The sequence below is a fragment of the Tachypleus tridentatus genome, chromosome 12 (assembly GCF_004210375.1).
Source record: "Tachypleus tridentatus isolate NWPU-2018 chromosome 12, ASM421037v1, whole genome shotgun sequence".
Classification (NCBI taxonomy): Eukaryota; Metazoa; Arthropoda; class Merostomata; order Xiphosura; family Limulidae; genus Tachypleus; species Tachypleus tridentatus.
In genome coordinates, this window is record NC_134836.1 from 128,431,911 (window position 1) to 128,450,585 (window position 18,675).

Sequence of the window (18,675 nt, forward strand, 5' to 3'; positions counted from 1 at the left end):
CATGTATCAAATATCATATATCGTACCATATATCAAGGTACAAATATCATGTATCGTACATATATCATACAAATATCATTATCGTACATATCATACATACAAATATCATGTATCGTACATATATATCATACAACATCATTATCGTACATATATCATACAAATATCATGTCTCGTACATATATCATACAAAGATCGTGTATCATACATATATCGTAAACATATATCATGTATCGTACATATATCATACAGACATCATGCATCATATATCATATCACGGAAATATCATATATCGTACATATCATACAGATATCATGTATCATATATATATCATACAAATATCATCGTACTGTATATCATACAAATATCATGTATCGTACATCATTACATATATCATGCAAAATATATATCATATCATACATATATCATTAAATATCGTGTCGTACATATATCATACAGATATCATGTATCGTATATCATACAGGATATCGTGTCTCCGTACATATATCATACAAATATCATGTGCATACATATCATACAAATATCATGTATCGTACATCATTGCATGTAATCATACAGATATCATGTATCGTACATATATCATACAAATATATATCATACAGATATCATGTATCGTACAATATCGTATATATGTATCGTAAATATCATAATCATGCATTGCGTATATCATACAAATATCATGTGTCATGCACATATATCATACAAATATCATGTATCGTTACATATATCATTACAAATATCATGTATCGTACATATATCATACAAATCATCATATATCATACAGATATCATGTATCATTACATATATCATACAAATATCATGTATCGTACATATATCATACAAATATCATGTATCGTACATATATCATACAAATATCATGTATCGTACATATATCATACAAATATCATTATCGTACATATATCATACAAATATCATGTATCGTACATATATCATACAAATATCGTGTATCGTACATATATCATACAAATATCATGTATCATACATATATCATACAAATATCATGTCTCGTACATATATCATACAAATATCATGTATCGTACATATATCATACAGATATCATGTATCGTACATATATCATACAAATATCGTGTCTCGTACATATATCATACAAATATCATGTATCGTACATATATCATACAAATATCATGTATCGTACATATATCATACAAATATCATGTCTCGTACATATATCATACAGATATCATGTATCGTACATATATCATACAGATATTATGTCTCGTACATATATCATACAAATATCGTGTATCGTACATACATCATACAAATATCATGTAGCATCGTACATATATCATACAAATATCATATATCATTCAGATATTATATAAATATCATATATCACAAGATATAATACGAATATCATATGTCACACAGATATTCATAGTGCCTCCCCCCAATGGCACAGCGATATGTCTGCGGACTTACAACGCTACAAAGCGGGTTTCGATACTTTGATGGGCAGAGTACAGGTAGCCCATAGTGTAGCTTTGTACTTAACTTCAAAGAAACAAATTATTCACAGTAGGTGCAGTTCAATGTCACTAAATTACGGAGTTCGATCCATGCACTGATAGACTAGAGCGAAATCAACAGCAAGCAAGCCAACTGTATGGTTATTATAATCAATCACTGAGATTTAACCACCACATGTATTACATAAACGTTGTTGTGGTTAAGGGCCGGGCCAGCATGCCAGCCATTAATTTATTAAGACAACAGTTTTCAGTGAAGCCACAACTTTCAACGATAAACAAAGAGAACAGTTTTCAGTGAAGCCACAACTTTCAACAATAAACAAAGAGAACAGTTTTCAGTGCCAAAAAAAGCCACAACTTTCAAAGATAAACAAAGACAACAGTTTTCAGTGCCAAAAAAAGCCACAACTTTCAACAATAAACAAAGACAACAGTTTTCAGTGCCAAAAAAGCCACAACTTTCAAAGATAAACAAAGAGAACAGTTTTCAGTGCCAAAAAAGCCACAACTTTCAACAAAAAACAAAGAGAACAGTTTTCAGTGCCAAAAAAAGCCACAACTTTCAAAGATAAACAAAGACAACAGTTTTCAGTGCCAAAAAAGCCACAACTTTCAACAATAAACAAAGAGAACAGTTTTCAGTGCCAAAAAAAGCCACAACTTTCAACAATAAACAAAGACAACAGTTTTCAGTGCCAAAAAAAGCCACAACTTTCAAAGATAAACAAAGACAACAGTTTTCAGTGCCAAAAAGCCACAACTTTCAAAGATAAACAAAGACAACAGTTTTCAGTGCCAAAAAAGCCACAACTTTCAACAATAAACAAAGACAACAGTTTTCAGTGCCAAAAAAGCCACAACTTTCAAAGATAAACAAAGACAACAGTTTTCAGTGCCAAAAAAGCCACAACTTTCAAAGATAAACAAAGACAACAGTTTTCAGTGCCAAAAAAGCCACAACTTTCAACAATAAACAAAGACAACAGTTTTCAGTGCCAAAAAAAGCCACAACTTTCAACAATAAACAAAGAGAACAGTTTTCAGTGCCAAAAAAGCCACAACTTTCAAAGATAAACAAAGACAACAGTTTTCAGTGCCAAAAAAGCCACAACTTTCAACAATAAACAAAGAGAACAGTTTTCAGTGTTAAAAAAGCCACAACTTTCAACAATAAACAAAGAGAACAGTTTTCAGTGCCAAAAAGCCACAACTTTCAAAGATAAACAAAGACAACAGTTTTCAGTGCCAAAAGCCACAACTTTCAACAATAAACAAAGACAACAGTTTTCAGTGCCAAAAAAGCCACAACTTTCAACAATAAACAAAGAGAACAGTTTTCAGTGCCAAAAGCCACAACTTTCAAAGATAAACAAAGACAACAGTTTTCAGTGCCAAAAAGCCACAACTTTCAAAGATAAACAAAGACAACAGTTTTCAGTGCCAAAAAGCCACAACTTTCAACAATAAACAAAGAGAACAGTTTTCAGTGCCAAAAAGCCACAACTTTCAAGATAAACAAAGACAACAGTTTTCAGTGCCAAAAAAAGCCACAACTTTCAACAATAAACAAAGAGAACAGTTTTCAGTGCCAAAAAAAGCCACAACTTTCAAAGATAAACAAAGAGAACAGTTTTCAGTGCCAAAAAAGCCACAACTTTCAACAATAAACAAAGAGAACAGTGTTCAGTGCCAAAAAAGCCACAACTTTCAACAATAAACAAAGACAACAGTTTTCAGTGCCAAAAAGCCACAACTTTCAAAGATAAACAAAGACAACAGTTTTCAGTGCCAAAAAAAGCCACAACTTTCAACAATAAACAAAGAGAACAGTTTTCAGTGCCAAAAAAGCCACAACTTTCAACAATAAACAAAGACAACAGTTTTCAGTGCCAAAAAAGCCACAACTTTCAACAATAAACAAAGACAACAGTTTTCAGTGCCAAAAAAAGCCACAACTTTCAACAATAAACAAAGAGAACAGTTTTCAGTGCCAAAAAAGCCACAACTTTCAAAGATAAACAAAGAGAACAGTTTTCAGTGCCAAAAAAAAAGCCACAACTTTCAACAATAAACAAAGAGAACAGTTTTCAGTGTTAAAAAAAGCCACAACTTTCAACAATAAACAAAGACAACAGTTTTCAGTGCCAAAAAAACCACAACTTTCAAAGATAAACAAAGACAACAGTTTTAGTGCCAAAAAAAGCCACAACTTTCAACAATAAACAAAGACAACAGTTTTCAGTGCAAAAAAAAGCACAACTTTCAACAATAAACAAAGAGAACAGTTTTCAGTGCCAAAAGCCACAACTTTCAAAGATAAACAAAGACAACAGTTTTCAGTGCCAAAAGCCACAACTTTCAAAGATAAACAAAGACAACAGTTTTCAGTGCCAAAAGCCACAACTTTCAACAATAAACAAAGAGAACAGTTTTCAGTGCCAAAAGCCACAACTTTCAAAGATAAACAAAGACAACAGTTTTCAGTGCCAAAAAAGCCACAACTTTCAACAATAAACAAAGAGAACAGTTTTCAGTGCCAAAAAAGCCACAACTTTCAAAGATAAACAAAGACAACAGTTTTCAGTGCCAAAAAAGCCACAACTTTCAACAATAAACAAAGACAACAGTTTTCAGTGCCAAAAAGCCACAACTTTCAAAGATAAACAAAGACAACAGTTTTCAGTGCCAAAAAAGCCACAACTTTCAACAATAAACAAAGAGAACAGTTTTCAGTGCCAAAAAAACCACAACTTTCAAAGATAAACAAAGAGAACAGTTTTCAGTGCCAAAAAAACCAACTTTAACAATAAACAAAGAGAACAGTGTTCAGTGCCAAAAAAAGCCACAACTTTCAACAATAAACAAAGACAACAGTTTTCAGTGCCAAAAAAAACAACTTTCAACAATAAACAAAGAGAACAGTTTTCAGTGCCAAAAAAGCCACAACTTTCAACAATAAACAAAGAGAACAGTTTTCAGTGCCAAAAGCCACAACTTTCAACAATAAACAAAGAGAACAGTTTTCAGTGCCAAAAAGCCACAACTTTCAACAATAAACAAAGACAACAGTTTTCAGTGCCAAAAAAAAGCCACAACTTTCAAAGATAAACAAAGACAACAGTTTTCAGTGCCAAAAAAAAAGCCACAACTTTCAACAATAAACAAAGAGAACAGTTTTCAGTGCCAAAAAAGCCACAACTTTCAACAATAAACAAAGATAACAGTTTTCAGTGCCAAAAAACCACAACTTTCAACAATAAACAAAGAGAACAGTTTTCAGTGCCAAAAAAAACACAACTTTCAACAATAAACAAAGACAACAGTTTTCAGTGCCAAAAAAAACAACAACTTTCAAAGATAAACAAAGACAACAGTTTTCAGTGCCAAAAAAGCCACAACTTTCAACAATAAACAAAGAGAACAGTTTTCAGTGCCAAAAAAGCCACAACTTTCAACAATAAACAAAGACAACAGTTTTCAGTGCCAAAAAAGCCACAACTTTCAAAGATAAACAAAGACAACAGTTTTCAGTGCCAAAAAAGCCACAACTTTCAACAATAAACAAAGAGAACAGTTTTCAGTGCCAAAAAAGCCACAACTTTCAACAATAAACAAAGAGAACAGTTTTCAATATTAAACAACTTCACACACTTCCGCTGTAATACGACCATGCCTGATGAAAGGCAGCTACTCGAAAAGTCGCAGAAGTTAAACTAAAAAAACTTTCATTTAGGCGTGTAAGTTTATCCTTTATTATCATCTGCCCACAAGTTCCAGTGAGGAGCAAATCCACAATTTGTATTGTAAACAAATTCATATTTATTCTCAAGTTACCATCACGATCTCATACCGTTCACGAATCTTTGAATGTCCAATATTCTCACGGGTAGAAGTTATTAGAAAGTCCCTTTATAGCAAGTTATTTCCATACTAAATCATGGTCTATGTCATCCAGCTCCACCTGGATAAGTTTTAACCTATCTTGATCTAAGTTAGGAAGTTGTGATAAAAAAGATTGCGTTAGAACTTTGAAAAGTGTAACATAATACTCTATTTCACGCACCCCTAGTGGCATATCGGTAAGTCTACGAACTTCCAACGCTAGGTGGTGATCGGAGAAAAAAGTAGTTCTTTGTATAGGTTTGTGCTTAACAAACAAATATAATCTATTTCACCTTTGATACGTAAATATTTCATCTTACCTTCAAAGCATCGGTCAATCCGCTGTTCAGATTTGGTAAAAAGTTCTTTGCAATATTCATAGCCCCTACCAACAAATCGCCACTCTAAATCAATAAAAGAAAAAATTAATTTCAACAGGTCCTACGTTTCGAGCTATAGAGTTCAGTTCTGAAAGAAAATTGTAATCTCTTTTTATTGATAACTGATAGAAACATCAAAACTTCGAAAATCATTTCAATAAATTGAAACTACGACACTGGTGAACACATAACTGACAAGCAGCCCAAATCACTTTGATTTGAGTTGAGTTTATTGAAAATATCCAATCGACAGTTAAAACAACTATTTCACCTATTTGAAGATGACAGCCAATTTTATTAGCAAACAATTCCACAAAAACTTTGCTAACACATAATTTTCTCTTTCCAATATCCCTCAAGAAAAATGCCACTGAACCTACAACATTGCTAAACATCTAGCATTATTTGGACAATTCTTTATACTTATAAAAGAGTCAAAACATTTTTTTCAGAAAGGAACACACTATTATTATAAAGTTACTTAACATATTCTAACGCCCACATCTCGAAAGCCAATCACGATAAGAATATATTGTTTGACAGATAAAGTTATAAGAAGTTAGAAAAGGTGAATCCAATGTCAAAACTCGTGAAAGTTGAATGTAATGGACAGTGTACGAAGCCAACGTTTAACGTGCCACAATTCATTCTGCTTTTAGAAATAGTTCTGAGAGTTCTGGGTGTTAGATTTGCTCTTACGCAGCATTACTAAAGCACCCGCCGTATACATTACACAAACACGGTAAAATATACAATGACGTTACCATTACCTTAATCTGGTGTTACAGTTTGAAAACAACAATATTTTTGCTCGAGATCAGTTTATAGTAGTTATGGCTTCCTTTGGGCGTATAAAACGTTCTTGTATTTATACGTTTTGTTTGAATACGATAAAGTTAACACTAAGTTCAGCGCGAAACATGGCACATGAACAATTTGCTATCGTAGGCCTACTCTACCCGACGTAACATTCACATGAACGACAAGAACAGCGTTAAAAAACAACTGTGAAATGACCTAGCTTTAGGTCTTTGTCTTTTGGAAGTTTTTTAAAAAATTGCTCTGTTTACAACGATCTCACTGACTTCTAACTTTTCACACATGAATGACTTGAATTGTTGACTGCAAAGCGGTTAACCTCGAACCTTTCTCAGCTGCATAATTACTTGATTTTGGCGATAGCCCTTAACACAGTTAAAAACGACTTAAATTTAAAGAGCTCTTGAACAATCTAATACTCTGATTCAATTAATAACTGAATAAACAGATGGGGTTAGAAACATATAGTATAAAGGTCAGGAATCAACTGAAAATCCTAACATTTAACTGGTTGAAATAAATCATAAGCTTTAGAGACAGCAAAGGTAAACATTACAATACGATCGCATATCATGACGGTTAAGAAATCTAGGCTGAAACTTTCAAAACACATTTGTTGGTAAGTAAGGAAGTATAGATACTTTAGCAAAAGGCTATAAAATGTTATTATAAATCCGTGGAACTTTAGAAAATACGTTTTTTTAAGGAATTTGGAGTGTAACAGTAAATCATACACATTAAAGAACTTGGTTAAAACTATAGAAATACGCTGTTTAAAGAACTTACATTGTAACAGTAAATTATACAAGTTAAATAATTTGTGTGAAACTTCAGAAAAGAGTTTTTAACGTGGTTAAAGAAAGATAGGTAAACATAATTATGTTTCAATATTTTTTTTATGTAGAGGAAATTATGTTTCGTTTGATCTGTGAGCAAAACTTTCTTATTTATAAATTGATGTCATTGGTCAGTGAAACTCAGATTTCTCAACTGTGAACATTTTTTTTTACGGGAATAGTAAATATTTTGTTCAGAAATATTTCGGTTAGTTTTTAGTCATTTTCTCAGGATATCTCAAAGTGTAAAATAAAATAAGTTGAACATATTTTAAAAGTTCGAGTCAACAGAGAAGTTAATATTGCAGAAATGTTTGTTTGTTTTTAATTTCGCACAAATCTACTCGAAGGCTATCTGCGCTAGCTGTCCCTAATTTTGCAGTGTAAGACTAGAGGGAAGGCAGCTAGTCATCACCACCCACCGCCAACTCTTGGGCAACTATTGTACCAACGAATAGTTGGATTGAGCATCACATTTTAACGCCCCCACGACTGAAAAGGTATGTTTGGTGTGACGGGGATTCGAACTTGCGACCCTCAGATTAGGAGTCGCACGCTTTAACCCACCTGGCCATGCCGGGCCTGCAGGAATGAAACCGTTAAACTGAGTAAGCTGTCCTATGAACGAAAAATTGACATTAAAAAAACGAGCGTTTTAACCTCACTGGAAAAGTTAGAATTTTCACTCCTTTATACTTATAGATATAATTTTAATGTTGAACCTTGTCTTTTGTTTGAAATGTGATGAGAGAACGTTGCTACAATGTTAGCTTCCAGTTCACTCTACAACCACAGTTGTTTTATATCATGAAAAATGTTAGCTAGACATGTTCTAATGGAGGTCCCATGAATGTTAGCTATACTCGGTTCTAATAGAAATTCTATGAATGTTAGCTATACTTGGTTCCAGAAGGATATATGTTTTTAATTACTTAAAAACGAGAACGAGTTTAACACAGTACATTCATTAAATATGAACGACTTCAGGATAGGTGCTAGAAACTTAACTGCTTTCTGACTGTCCTAATTCTGATACGTACAGGGTACAACAGATGATTCTGTTTATGAACCTTAAGAAGGCTATATGATATGTCGTTCCTCATACATACAGGGTGTAACAGTTGCTTCTGTTTATGAACCTTAATAAGCCTATATGATATATCGTGTAATTATCAGTCACAATGTTTTCGTTGTTTGTTTACTTCCTAGTCAAGCTCTGTAGTGTCCTCATCCTTGAATGTGAGGGTTAACATATCTGACATAAGTGGATTTGGATTTTGTAGCGATACTTATAATATGTTGCCATTTTTTTTGAAAGAAGCCTGCTTTGTCCGTTGGTGTCATGGTTACGTGTGGATTGTGTGAAAACACTTACTGATTTCACAATTCTTCCTCTTTTTTTTTACGGCAGAAAGAACGACAAGAAGAGTCGTAATCGTAAAACGATGAACGCGTTAGGTTCCCGAAGACAACAGTTTTTGAACACTCTGATTTATGACAAAGTAAAGAGAACAATATGTGCTTACCAACTGCCGTTTCTTACGCTTCTTCCCTGATAAAAAGGAGAGGAAGTCAGAAGAGCAGCTCGGTAACCCGAAATCTGGCTGTTGGTTCAGAATAAAAAATATATATATTAATTAGGATTATGGACTGGAAACTAGTTTTAAGACAGTTGTTCAGTAATTTGCCATTTCTAACCACGTATAACAATCCAAATTAACGACCCAATAATTCATTCATGGTAATTAAATGTCGTCTAATCAAAAGGAATATAATTACGCTTAAAGTTCAAATAGGTTAACAAAGATCACATAACAATAAAGCGATTCTACTTCTAGGCTAATAGTTCGAGTTGTCCTTGCTGTTTGACAAAGACCAGTTAGGCGTCAGTGTAACTGGTTTAATTAAGAATGAAACAGTCCATACAAAAAACAACAACAGTGTTTGACTTACCAGTGTACACTGTTTATTGGCCAGTAGCTTTTCGACGTTTACACACAACAGTTTTTCTAACACAGGCGGTTTCTTTATATCGGGATTCGAGCAAAAGCTATCTTTCTGAACAGGGTTCAGGTTACACACTGTGACTGCTGGAAAGGGTAACACGCGAGAGTCAGCAACCTTCACAGTCACCGTCACTGGGTAGGAGATGTAGTCATTGAACAGTTTGTAAAGGTCGTGACACATGAACCCAGAAAGAACAACAAAGGCCAATGTCCACAGTATTCGTCGTGTCCTTCTGGTGCTGGCAATGTTAGCCAAGCCAGGCACTCCCGACTCTGCTAATAACACCGATAAAGATGGCATGGGTTAGCGTTTTGGACAAAGACTTGCGTATCAGTAAGCGTAGTCACGTGCTTGTTTGAAAGTTTATGTAACAGTACTGGTTGTAAACTGGCTCTGTATTTAGATCTAAGTTTATGTAACAGTACTGGTTGTAAATTGTCTCTGTATTTAGATCTACGTTTATGTAACAGTACTAGTGGTACACTGGCTCTGTATTTAGATCGCGTCTATCTTCTTTAAAATGAAGTAAACCGATGCTAATGGAAGTTTGTATAGAAAAACAGTAATTGATGATAGCGAAGACTTTGTTGGGAGTCCTGGAAATTAAAGAAAAAAGTTTGTAGCCGAACCTATTTTGAATGGTTATTGAACGCCAATCGTGACGAGCTAAACTATGGACGTCATTCACTTATTACCCAATGAAATCATTCGTTATTGTAAACTCAGCTTTGGTTGGCCAGTTAGCCAAACCACAGTTTACCAATCGTGTTACAGTTATGAAGACAACTATGCAACTAGTCCTAACATCTATATATAGGTACATATAAACAAAAACCAGCCTGTATAACAATGTTTATCAGATATTATTAAATTTAAATGAAGTCTTTGGGTTTCAAAACGTAAATAAACAATACTGACCGTAGACTGCTATGTATTTCACCGCAGTGATAGAAAGCGAATCAAATCTACAGGAATGTATCTAAATACGTATTTACGTGCCTGTGTGAAAGTGGATTTGCAGTCGAAATGTGATATAAAGGTCACGAGCACAGTCTCGTACCAACTCAAGTGCAATCAACACAGTTTCTCATTAGGCACGTGCTTACATGTAAGTATGCGCGCACGATCTGCACGTGATAAAGAAGCAGTACCGTACACTCCTCACCGCACCCTATTTTATTTCTCGAGAGAGTGAACGGTATGTCAAATCTTACTGGCTCATTAGCGCGTGCACTGTGATTCTCGTGCTCTATGCTTCTCGAATGTTCTGCAATTTTATAACTGAGCAAAAATCCTTTTTAATTTTTTTCTACAAATTCGCTGGAATTCAAATCGAAATTTCCATACATACCTTCACGTTGGTGGATCACTGAACATAACTTAAAATTAAATCAAGTTATAGTCACTAAGGTAACACAAACATTACAGGAAAAGTATCGTAGCAACACCTAGAAACTGTTGACGTAAAGATAAACACTGGGGGACACTAGCGACGCGACCATATATATATATATATTTTATAACATCTCATTCAATGAAAGATGGGGTATACACCCCATTCTAATGAATTATAATTCTTATTAACACGTGTATATATTTTCATTTACTACAGCAGATAATTACGGTGTCCACAGTTACTCCAGATCACAATATAAGTTGTTAATTCATCTGACAATACCGACATCCACAGTTGTTCCAGGTCAGAATATTAGTTGTTAATTCATCTGACAATACCGACATCCACAGTTGTTCCAGGTCAGAATATAAGTTGTTAATTCATCTGACAATACCGACATCCACAGTTGTTCCAGGTCAGAATATAAGTTGTTAATTCATCTGACAATACCGACATCCACAGTTGTTTCACGTCAGAATATAAGTTGTTAATTCATCTGACAATACCGACATCCACAGTTGTTTCACGTCAGAATATAAGTTGTTAATTCATCTGACAATACCGACATCCACAGTTGTTTCAGATCAAAATATAAGTTGTTAATTCATCTGACAATACCGACATCCACAGTTGTTTCAGATCAGAATATAAGTTGTTAATTCATCCGACAATACCGACATCCACAGTTGTTCCAGGTCAGAATATAAGTTGTTAATTCATCTGACAAAACCGACATCCACAGTTGTTCCAGGTCAGAATATAAGTTGTTAATTCATCTGACAATACCGACATCCACAGTTGTTCCAGGTCAGAATATAAGTTGTTAATTCATCTGACAATACCGACATCCACAGTTGTTCCAGGTCAGAATATAAGTTGTTAATTCATCTGACAATACCGACATCCACAGTTGTTTCAGATTAGAATATAAGTTGTTAATTCATCTGACAATACCGACATCCATAGTTGTTTCAGATCAGAATATAAGTTGTTAATTCATTTGACAATACCGACATCCACAGTTGTTTCAGATCAGAATATAAGTTGTTAATTCATCTGACAATACCGACATACACAGTTGTTCCAGATCACAATATAAGTTGTTAATTCATCTGACAATACCGACATCCACAGTTGTTCCAGGTCAGAATATAAGTTGTTAATTCATCTGACAAAACCGACATCCACAGTTGTTCCAGGTCAGAATATAAGTTGTTAATTCATCTGACAATACCGACATCCACAGTTGTTCCAGGTCAGAATATAAGTTGTTAATTCATCTGACAATACCGACATCCACAGTTGTTCCAGGTCAGAATATAAGTTGTTAATTCATCTGACAATACCGACATCCACAGTTGTTCCAGGTCAGAATATAAGTTGTTAATTCATCTGACAATACCGACATCCACAGTTGTTTCAGATTAGAATATAAGTTGTTAATTCATCTGACAATACCAACATCCACAGGTGTTTCAGATCAAGATATAAGTTGTTAAATGGGGTAAGATGGTGGTGGTCGTTCGTTTCTGTTCATGATGCACCTTTCTTAAATATGAGCACAAACACAGACATACACACACGTATAATATGAGTGTGTGTGTATGTATACATTTTTAAAACTACCCGTGTTATGATATAAACTTAATTATAAACAAACTATATTTGAATTAATTTTTGTGCTCGTTTTATAGGTAAACTGGTTATTATCTATGTGTAAATAAATTCCTTCTTAATAAATACGTTTTCTATCTTATTGTACAACATAAGACAGTCATGTTGTCATTATGAAACTCTACTTTCAGATATGGATCTGGCTAGGAACCGCCATATCTTCCGAAGGGGCATTTAGTTATCCTAGTGTTAAAGGAAGTGTGAATGGTATATCCTATTCAGAAAGGGATATCACAGTAGGTTATATTCCTGGTCATTGCGGCATAGAACTATACCACACTTACCGCAATCATATTGTACTGATAAATTAGTTCGTCTTGGTTGTGATACTGTTATTTGGTTTCAATGTTACGGAAATAATGTTTATTTGTGATACAAACGGAGGTGAAAAGGACCAACCCAACCTCCCCTGGCGATGCCCCTTTGGTTACGTAATAAGCAATGCTGTGTGTGTTTTCTTATAACAAAGTCACAGCGGGCTATCTGCTGAGCCCACCGAGGGGAATCGAATTCCTGATTTTAGCGTTGTAAATCCGTAGACTTACCACTGTACTAGCGGGGGACAAGCAATGCTAATTATTTGCTTCAACCTTCCAGATCTAAGATACGAGATACGATTTAAACATAAAAATAATATAACTGAGTTTAAACTGTCTCGGTTAATTATCAACTGACAATTAATTTATCTAATTAACAATGTTACGTCCAATTTAAATATTAGCCAAAGTGATATTTAACTTGTAATCTACAAAATTCAACCTTCGGTCCTTTTTATTTGAGCACATAATAATATCGTTTTTGTTTTTATTTTACGATTCAGTTCACTTCTTGTGAAATCTGTTTAAAAACAGATTAGTCAGACAGTTACTGTCGTTTACATTCAAATCGAGGTCCAGAGAAATACATTACATCAACTTGTAACCTCTACTATTCTGATGAAGGATTGTTTGTTTTTTGTTTTTGAATTTCGCACAAAGCTACTCGAGGGCTATCTGTGCTAGCCGTCCCTAATTTAGCAGTGTAAGACTAGAGGGAAGGCAGCTAGTCATCACCACCCAGCGCCAACTCTTGGGCTAATCTTTTACCAACGAATAGTGGGATTGACCTACATTATAACGCCCCCACAACTGAAAGGGCGAGCATGTTTGGCGCGACGGGGATGCGAACCCGCGACCCACAGATTACGAGTCGCACGCCTTACGCGCTTGGCCATGCCAGGCTCATTAAGGCACCCATGGAGGGTTTGAAACAATGTGTAAACATTGTTTATCACAGCTACACATAATTTCAAGTGTAAGAGTCAGTTTCAAATTATGTCAGAAAAGTGTGGATTGTCTACAGGTATTTTACTAAACATGTAGATATAACCTGAATTTAAAATAGATCTACTAAACTTCGTATTATATACATAACAAATAATAAAAACAAGAAGTAAAACCCTATAGAAATGTTATTCACCACTAATCTAAAGAAACAAAGTTTCAGTTCAGTAATAACAATACTTGTAGAATAAAATAAAATATTATAGTAACAATATTGTAATTCTATATTCTTGCATCACACGTTTTATAATAATATTGTAATTGTATATTCTTACATCACACGTTTTTATAATAACATTCTAATTCTATGTTCTTACATCACACGTTTTTATAATAATATTGTAATTCTATATTACTACATCACACGTTTTTATACTAATATTCTAATTCTATATTCTTACATCACACGTTTTTATAATGATATTGTAATTCTATATTACTACATCACACGTTTTTATACTAATATTCTAATTCTATATTCTTACATCACATGTTTTTATAATAACATTCTAATTCTATATTACTACATCACACGTTTTTATACTAATATTCTAATTCTATATTCTTACATCACATGTTTCTATAATAATATTCTAATTCTATATTCTTACATCACACGTTTTTATAATAATATTCTAATTCTATATTCTTACATCACATGTTTTTATAGTAATATTCTAATTCTATATTCTTACATCACATGTTTTTATAATAATATTCTAATTCTATATTCTTACAACATATGTTTTTATAATAATATTCTAATTCTATGTTCTTACATCACATGTTTTTTATAATAATATTCTAATTCTATATTCTTACATCACATGTTTTTATAATAATATTCTAATTCTATATTCTTACATCACATGTTTTTATAATAATATTCTAATTCTATGTTCTTACATCACATGTTTTTATAATAATATTCTAATTCTATATTCTTACATCACATGTTTTTAAAATAATATTCTAATTCTATAATCTTACATCATATGTTTTTATAATAATATTCTAATTCTATATCCTTACATCACATGTTTTTATAATAATATTCTAATTCTATATTCTTACATCACATGCTTTTTATAATAATATTCTAATTCTATATTCTTACATCACACGTTTTTAAAATAATATTCTAATTCTATATTCTTTCATCACATGTTTTTATAATAATATTCTAATTCGATATTCTTACATCACATGTTTCTATAATAATATTCTAATTCTATATTCTTACATCATATGTTTTTATAATAATATTCTAATTCTATATTCTTACATCACATGTTTTTTATAGTAATATTCTAATTCTATATTCTTACATCACACGTTTTATAATAATATTGTAATTCTATATTCCTACATCACACGTTTTTATACTAATATTCTAATTCTATATTCTTACATCACATGTTTCTATAATAATATTCTAATTCTATATTCTTACATCATATGTTTTTATAATAATATTCTAATTCTATATTCTTACATCACATGTTTTTATAGTAATATTCTAATTCTATATTCTTACATCACACGTTTTATAATAATATTGTAATTTTATATTCTTACATCACACGTTTTATAATAATATTCTAATTCTATATTCTTACATCACATGTTTCTATAATAATATTCTAATTCTATATTCTTACATCACATGTTTTTATAATAATATTCTAATTCTATATTCTTACATCACATGTTTTTATAATAATATTCTAATTCTATGTTCTTACATCACATGTTTTTATAATAATATTCTAATTCTATATTCTTACATCACATGTTTTTATAATAATATTCTAATTCTATATTCTTACATCATATGTTTTTATAATAATATTCTAATTCTATATCCTTACATCACATGTTTTTTTTATAATAATATTCTAATTCTATATTCTTACATCACATGTTTTTTTATAATAATATTCTAATTCTATATTCTTACATCACATGTTTTTTATAATAATATTCTAATTCTATATTCTTACACCACATGTTTTTGTAATAATATTCTAATTCCATATTTTTACATCACACGTTTTTAAAATAATATTCTAATTCTATATTCTTTCATCACACGTTTTTATAATAATATTCTAATTCTATATTCTTACATTACACGTATTATTTTTATAATATATTCTAATTCGATATTCTTACATCACATGTTTTTATAATAATATTCTAATTCTACATTCTTACATCACATGTTTTTATAATAATATTCTAATTCTATATTCTTACATCACATGTTTTTTATAATAATATTCTAATTCTATATTCTTACATCACACGTTTTTATAATAATATTCTAATTCTATATTACTACATCACATGTTTTTATACTAATATTCTAATTCTATATTCTTACATCACATGTTTTTATAATAACATTCTAATTCTATATTACTACATCACACGTTTTTATACTAATATTCTAATTCTATATTCTTACATCACATGTTTTTATAATAATATTCTAATTCTATATTCTTACATCACATGTTTTTTATAATAATATTCTAATTCTATATTCTTACATCACATGTTTTTATAATAATATTCTAATTCTATATTCTTACATCACATGTTTTTATAGTAATATTCTAATTCTATATTCTTACATCACATGTTTTTATAATAATATTCTAATTCTATATTCTTACATCACATGTTTTTATAATAATATTCTAATTCTATATTCTTACATCACATGTTTTATAATAATATTCTAATTCTATATTCTTACATCATATGTTTTTATAATAATATTCTAATTCTATATTCTTACATCACATGTTTTTATAATAATATTCTAATTCTATATTCTTACATCACATGTTTTTATAATAATATTCTAATTCTATATTCTTACATCACATGTTTTTATAATAATATTCTAATTCTATGTTCTTACATCACATGTTTTTATAATAATATTCTAATTCTATATTCCTACATCACATGTTTTTATAATAATATTCTAATTCTATAATCTTACATCACATGTTTTTATAATAATATTCTAATTCTATATCCTTACATCACATGTTTTTTTATAATAATATTCTAATTCTATATTCTTACATCACATGTTTTTATAATAATATTCTAATTCTATATTCTTACATCACATGTTTTTTTATAATAATATTCTAATTCTATATTCTTACATCACATGTTTTTATAATAATATTCTAATTCTATATTCTTACATCACATGTTTTTTATAATAATATTCTAATTCCATATTTTTACATCACACGTTTTATAATAATATTCTAATTCTATATTCTTTCATCACATGTTTTTTATAATAATATTCTAATTCTATATTCTTACATTACACGTATTATTTTTATAATATATTCTAATTCGATATTCTTACATCACATGTTTTTATAATAATATTCTAATTCTATATTCTTACATCACATGTTTCTATAATAATATTCTAATTCTATATTCTTACATCACATGTTTTTATAATAATATTCTAATTCTATATTCTTACATCACATGTTTTTTATAGTAATATTCTAATTCTATATTCTTACATCACACGTTTTATAATAATATTGTAATTTTATATTCTTACATCACACGTTTTATAATAATATTCTAATTCTATATTCTTACATCACATGTTTTTATAATAATATTCTAATTCTATATTCTTACATCACATGTTTTTATAATAATATTCTAATTCTATATTCTTACATCACATGTTTTTTATAATAATATTCTAATTCTATATTCTTACATCACATGTTTTTATAATAATATTCTAATTCTATATTCTTACATCACACGTTTTATAATAATATTCTAATTCTATATTCTTACATCACATGTTTTATAATAATATTCTAATTCTATATTCTTACATCACATGTTTTTATAATAATATTCTAATTCTATATTCTTACATCACATGTTTTTATAATAATATTCTAATTCTATATTCTTACATCACATGTTTTTATAATAATATTCTAATTCTATATTCTTACATCACATGTTTTTATAATAATATTCTAATTCTATATTCTTACATCACATGTTTTTATAATAATATTCTAATTCTATATTCTTACATCACATGTTTTTTATAATAATATTCTAATTCTATATTCTTACATCACATGTTTTTTATAATAATATTCTAATTCTATATTCTTACATCACATGTTTTTATAATAATATTCTAATTCTATATCCTTACATCACATGTTTTTTTATAATAATATTCTAATTCTATATTCTTACATCACATGTTTTTTATAATAATATTCTAATTCTATATTCTTACATCACATGTTTTTATAATAATATTCTAATTCTATATTCTTACATCACATGTTTTTTATAATAATATTCTAATTCTATATTCTTACATCACATGTTTTTATAATAATATTCTAATTCTATATTCTTACATCACATGTTTTTATAATAATATTCTAATTCTATATTCTTACATCACACGTTTTATAATAATATTGTAATTTTATATTCTTACATCACACGTTTTTATTATAATATTCTAATTCTATATTCTTACATCACACGTTTTATAATAATATTCTAATTCTATATTCTTACATCACATGTTTTTATAATAATATTCTAATTCTATATTCTTACATCACATGTTTTTATAATAATATTCTAATTCTATATTCTTACATCACATGTTTTTATAATAATATTCTAATTCTATATTCTTACATCACATGTTTTTATAATAATATTCTAATTCTATATTCTTACATCACACGTTTTATAATAATATTGTAATTTTATATT

General features: G+C 30.2%; 2 protein-coding genes across 2 annotated transcripts in view; one reads left to right on the forward strand and one right to left on the reverse strand.

Moving 5' to 3' along the window:
* The window catches only part of LOC143235774 (epithelial sodium channel subunit alpha-like), a 104,138-nt gene extending 93,576 nt beyond the window's left edge, over positions 1-10,562 (reverse strand). The window contains exons 1-3 of the mRNA XM_076473975.1: positions 9,403-10,562; positions 8,976-9,053; positions 5,735-5,818 (exon numbers count right to left, since the gene is read on the reverse strand). Of these exons, the coding sequence (XP_076330090.1) occupies positions 5,735-5,818; positions 8,976-9,053; positions 9,403-9,756 (516 nt within the window). The 5' untranslated portion in view covers positions 9,757-10,562. The remainder of the gene's footprint in view (positions 1-5,734; positions 5,819-8,975; positions 9,054-9,402) is intronic.
* Positions 10,563-12,639: 2,077 nt separating this feature from the next.
* Positions 12,640-18,675, forward strand: part of LOC143235775 (cadherin-86C-like) — a 97,954-nt gene continuing 91,918 nt past the window's right edge. The window contains exon 1 of the mRNA XM_076473977.1: positions 12,640-12,762. Coding sequence (XP_076330092.1) covers positions 12,640-12,762 — 123 coding nt within the window. The remainder of the gene's footprint in view (positions 12,763-18,675) is intronic.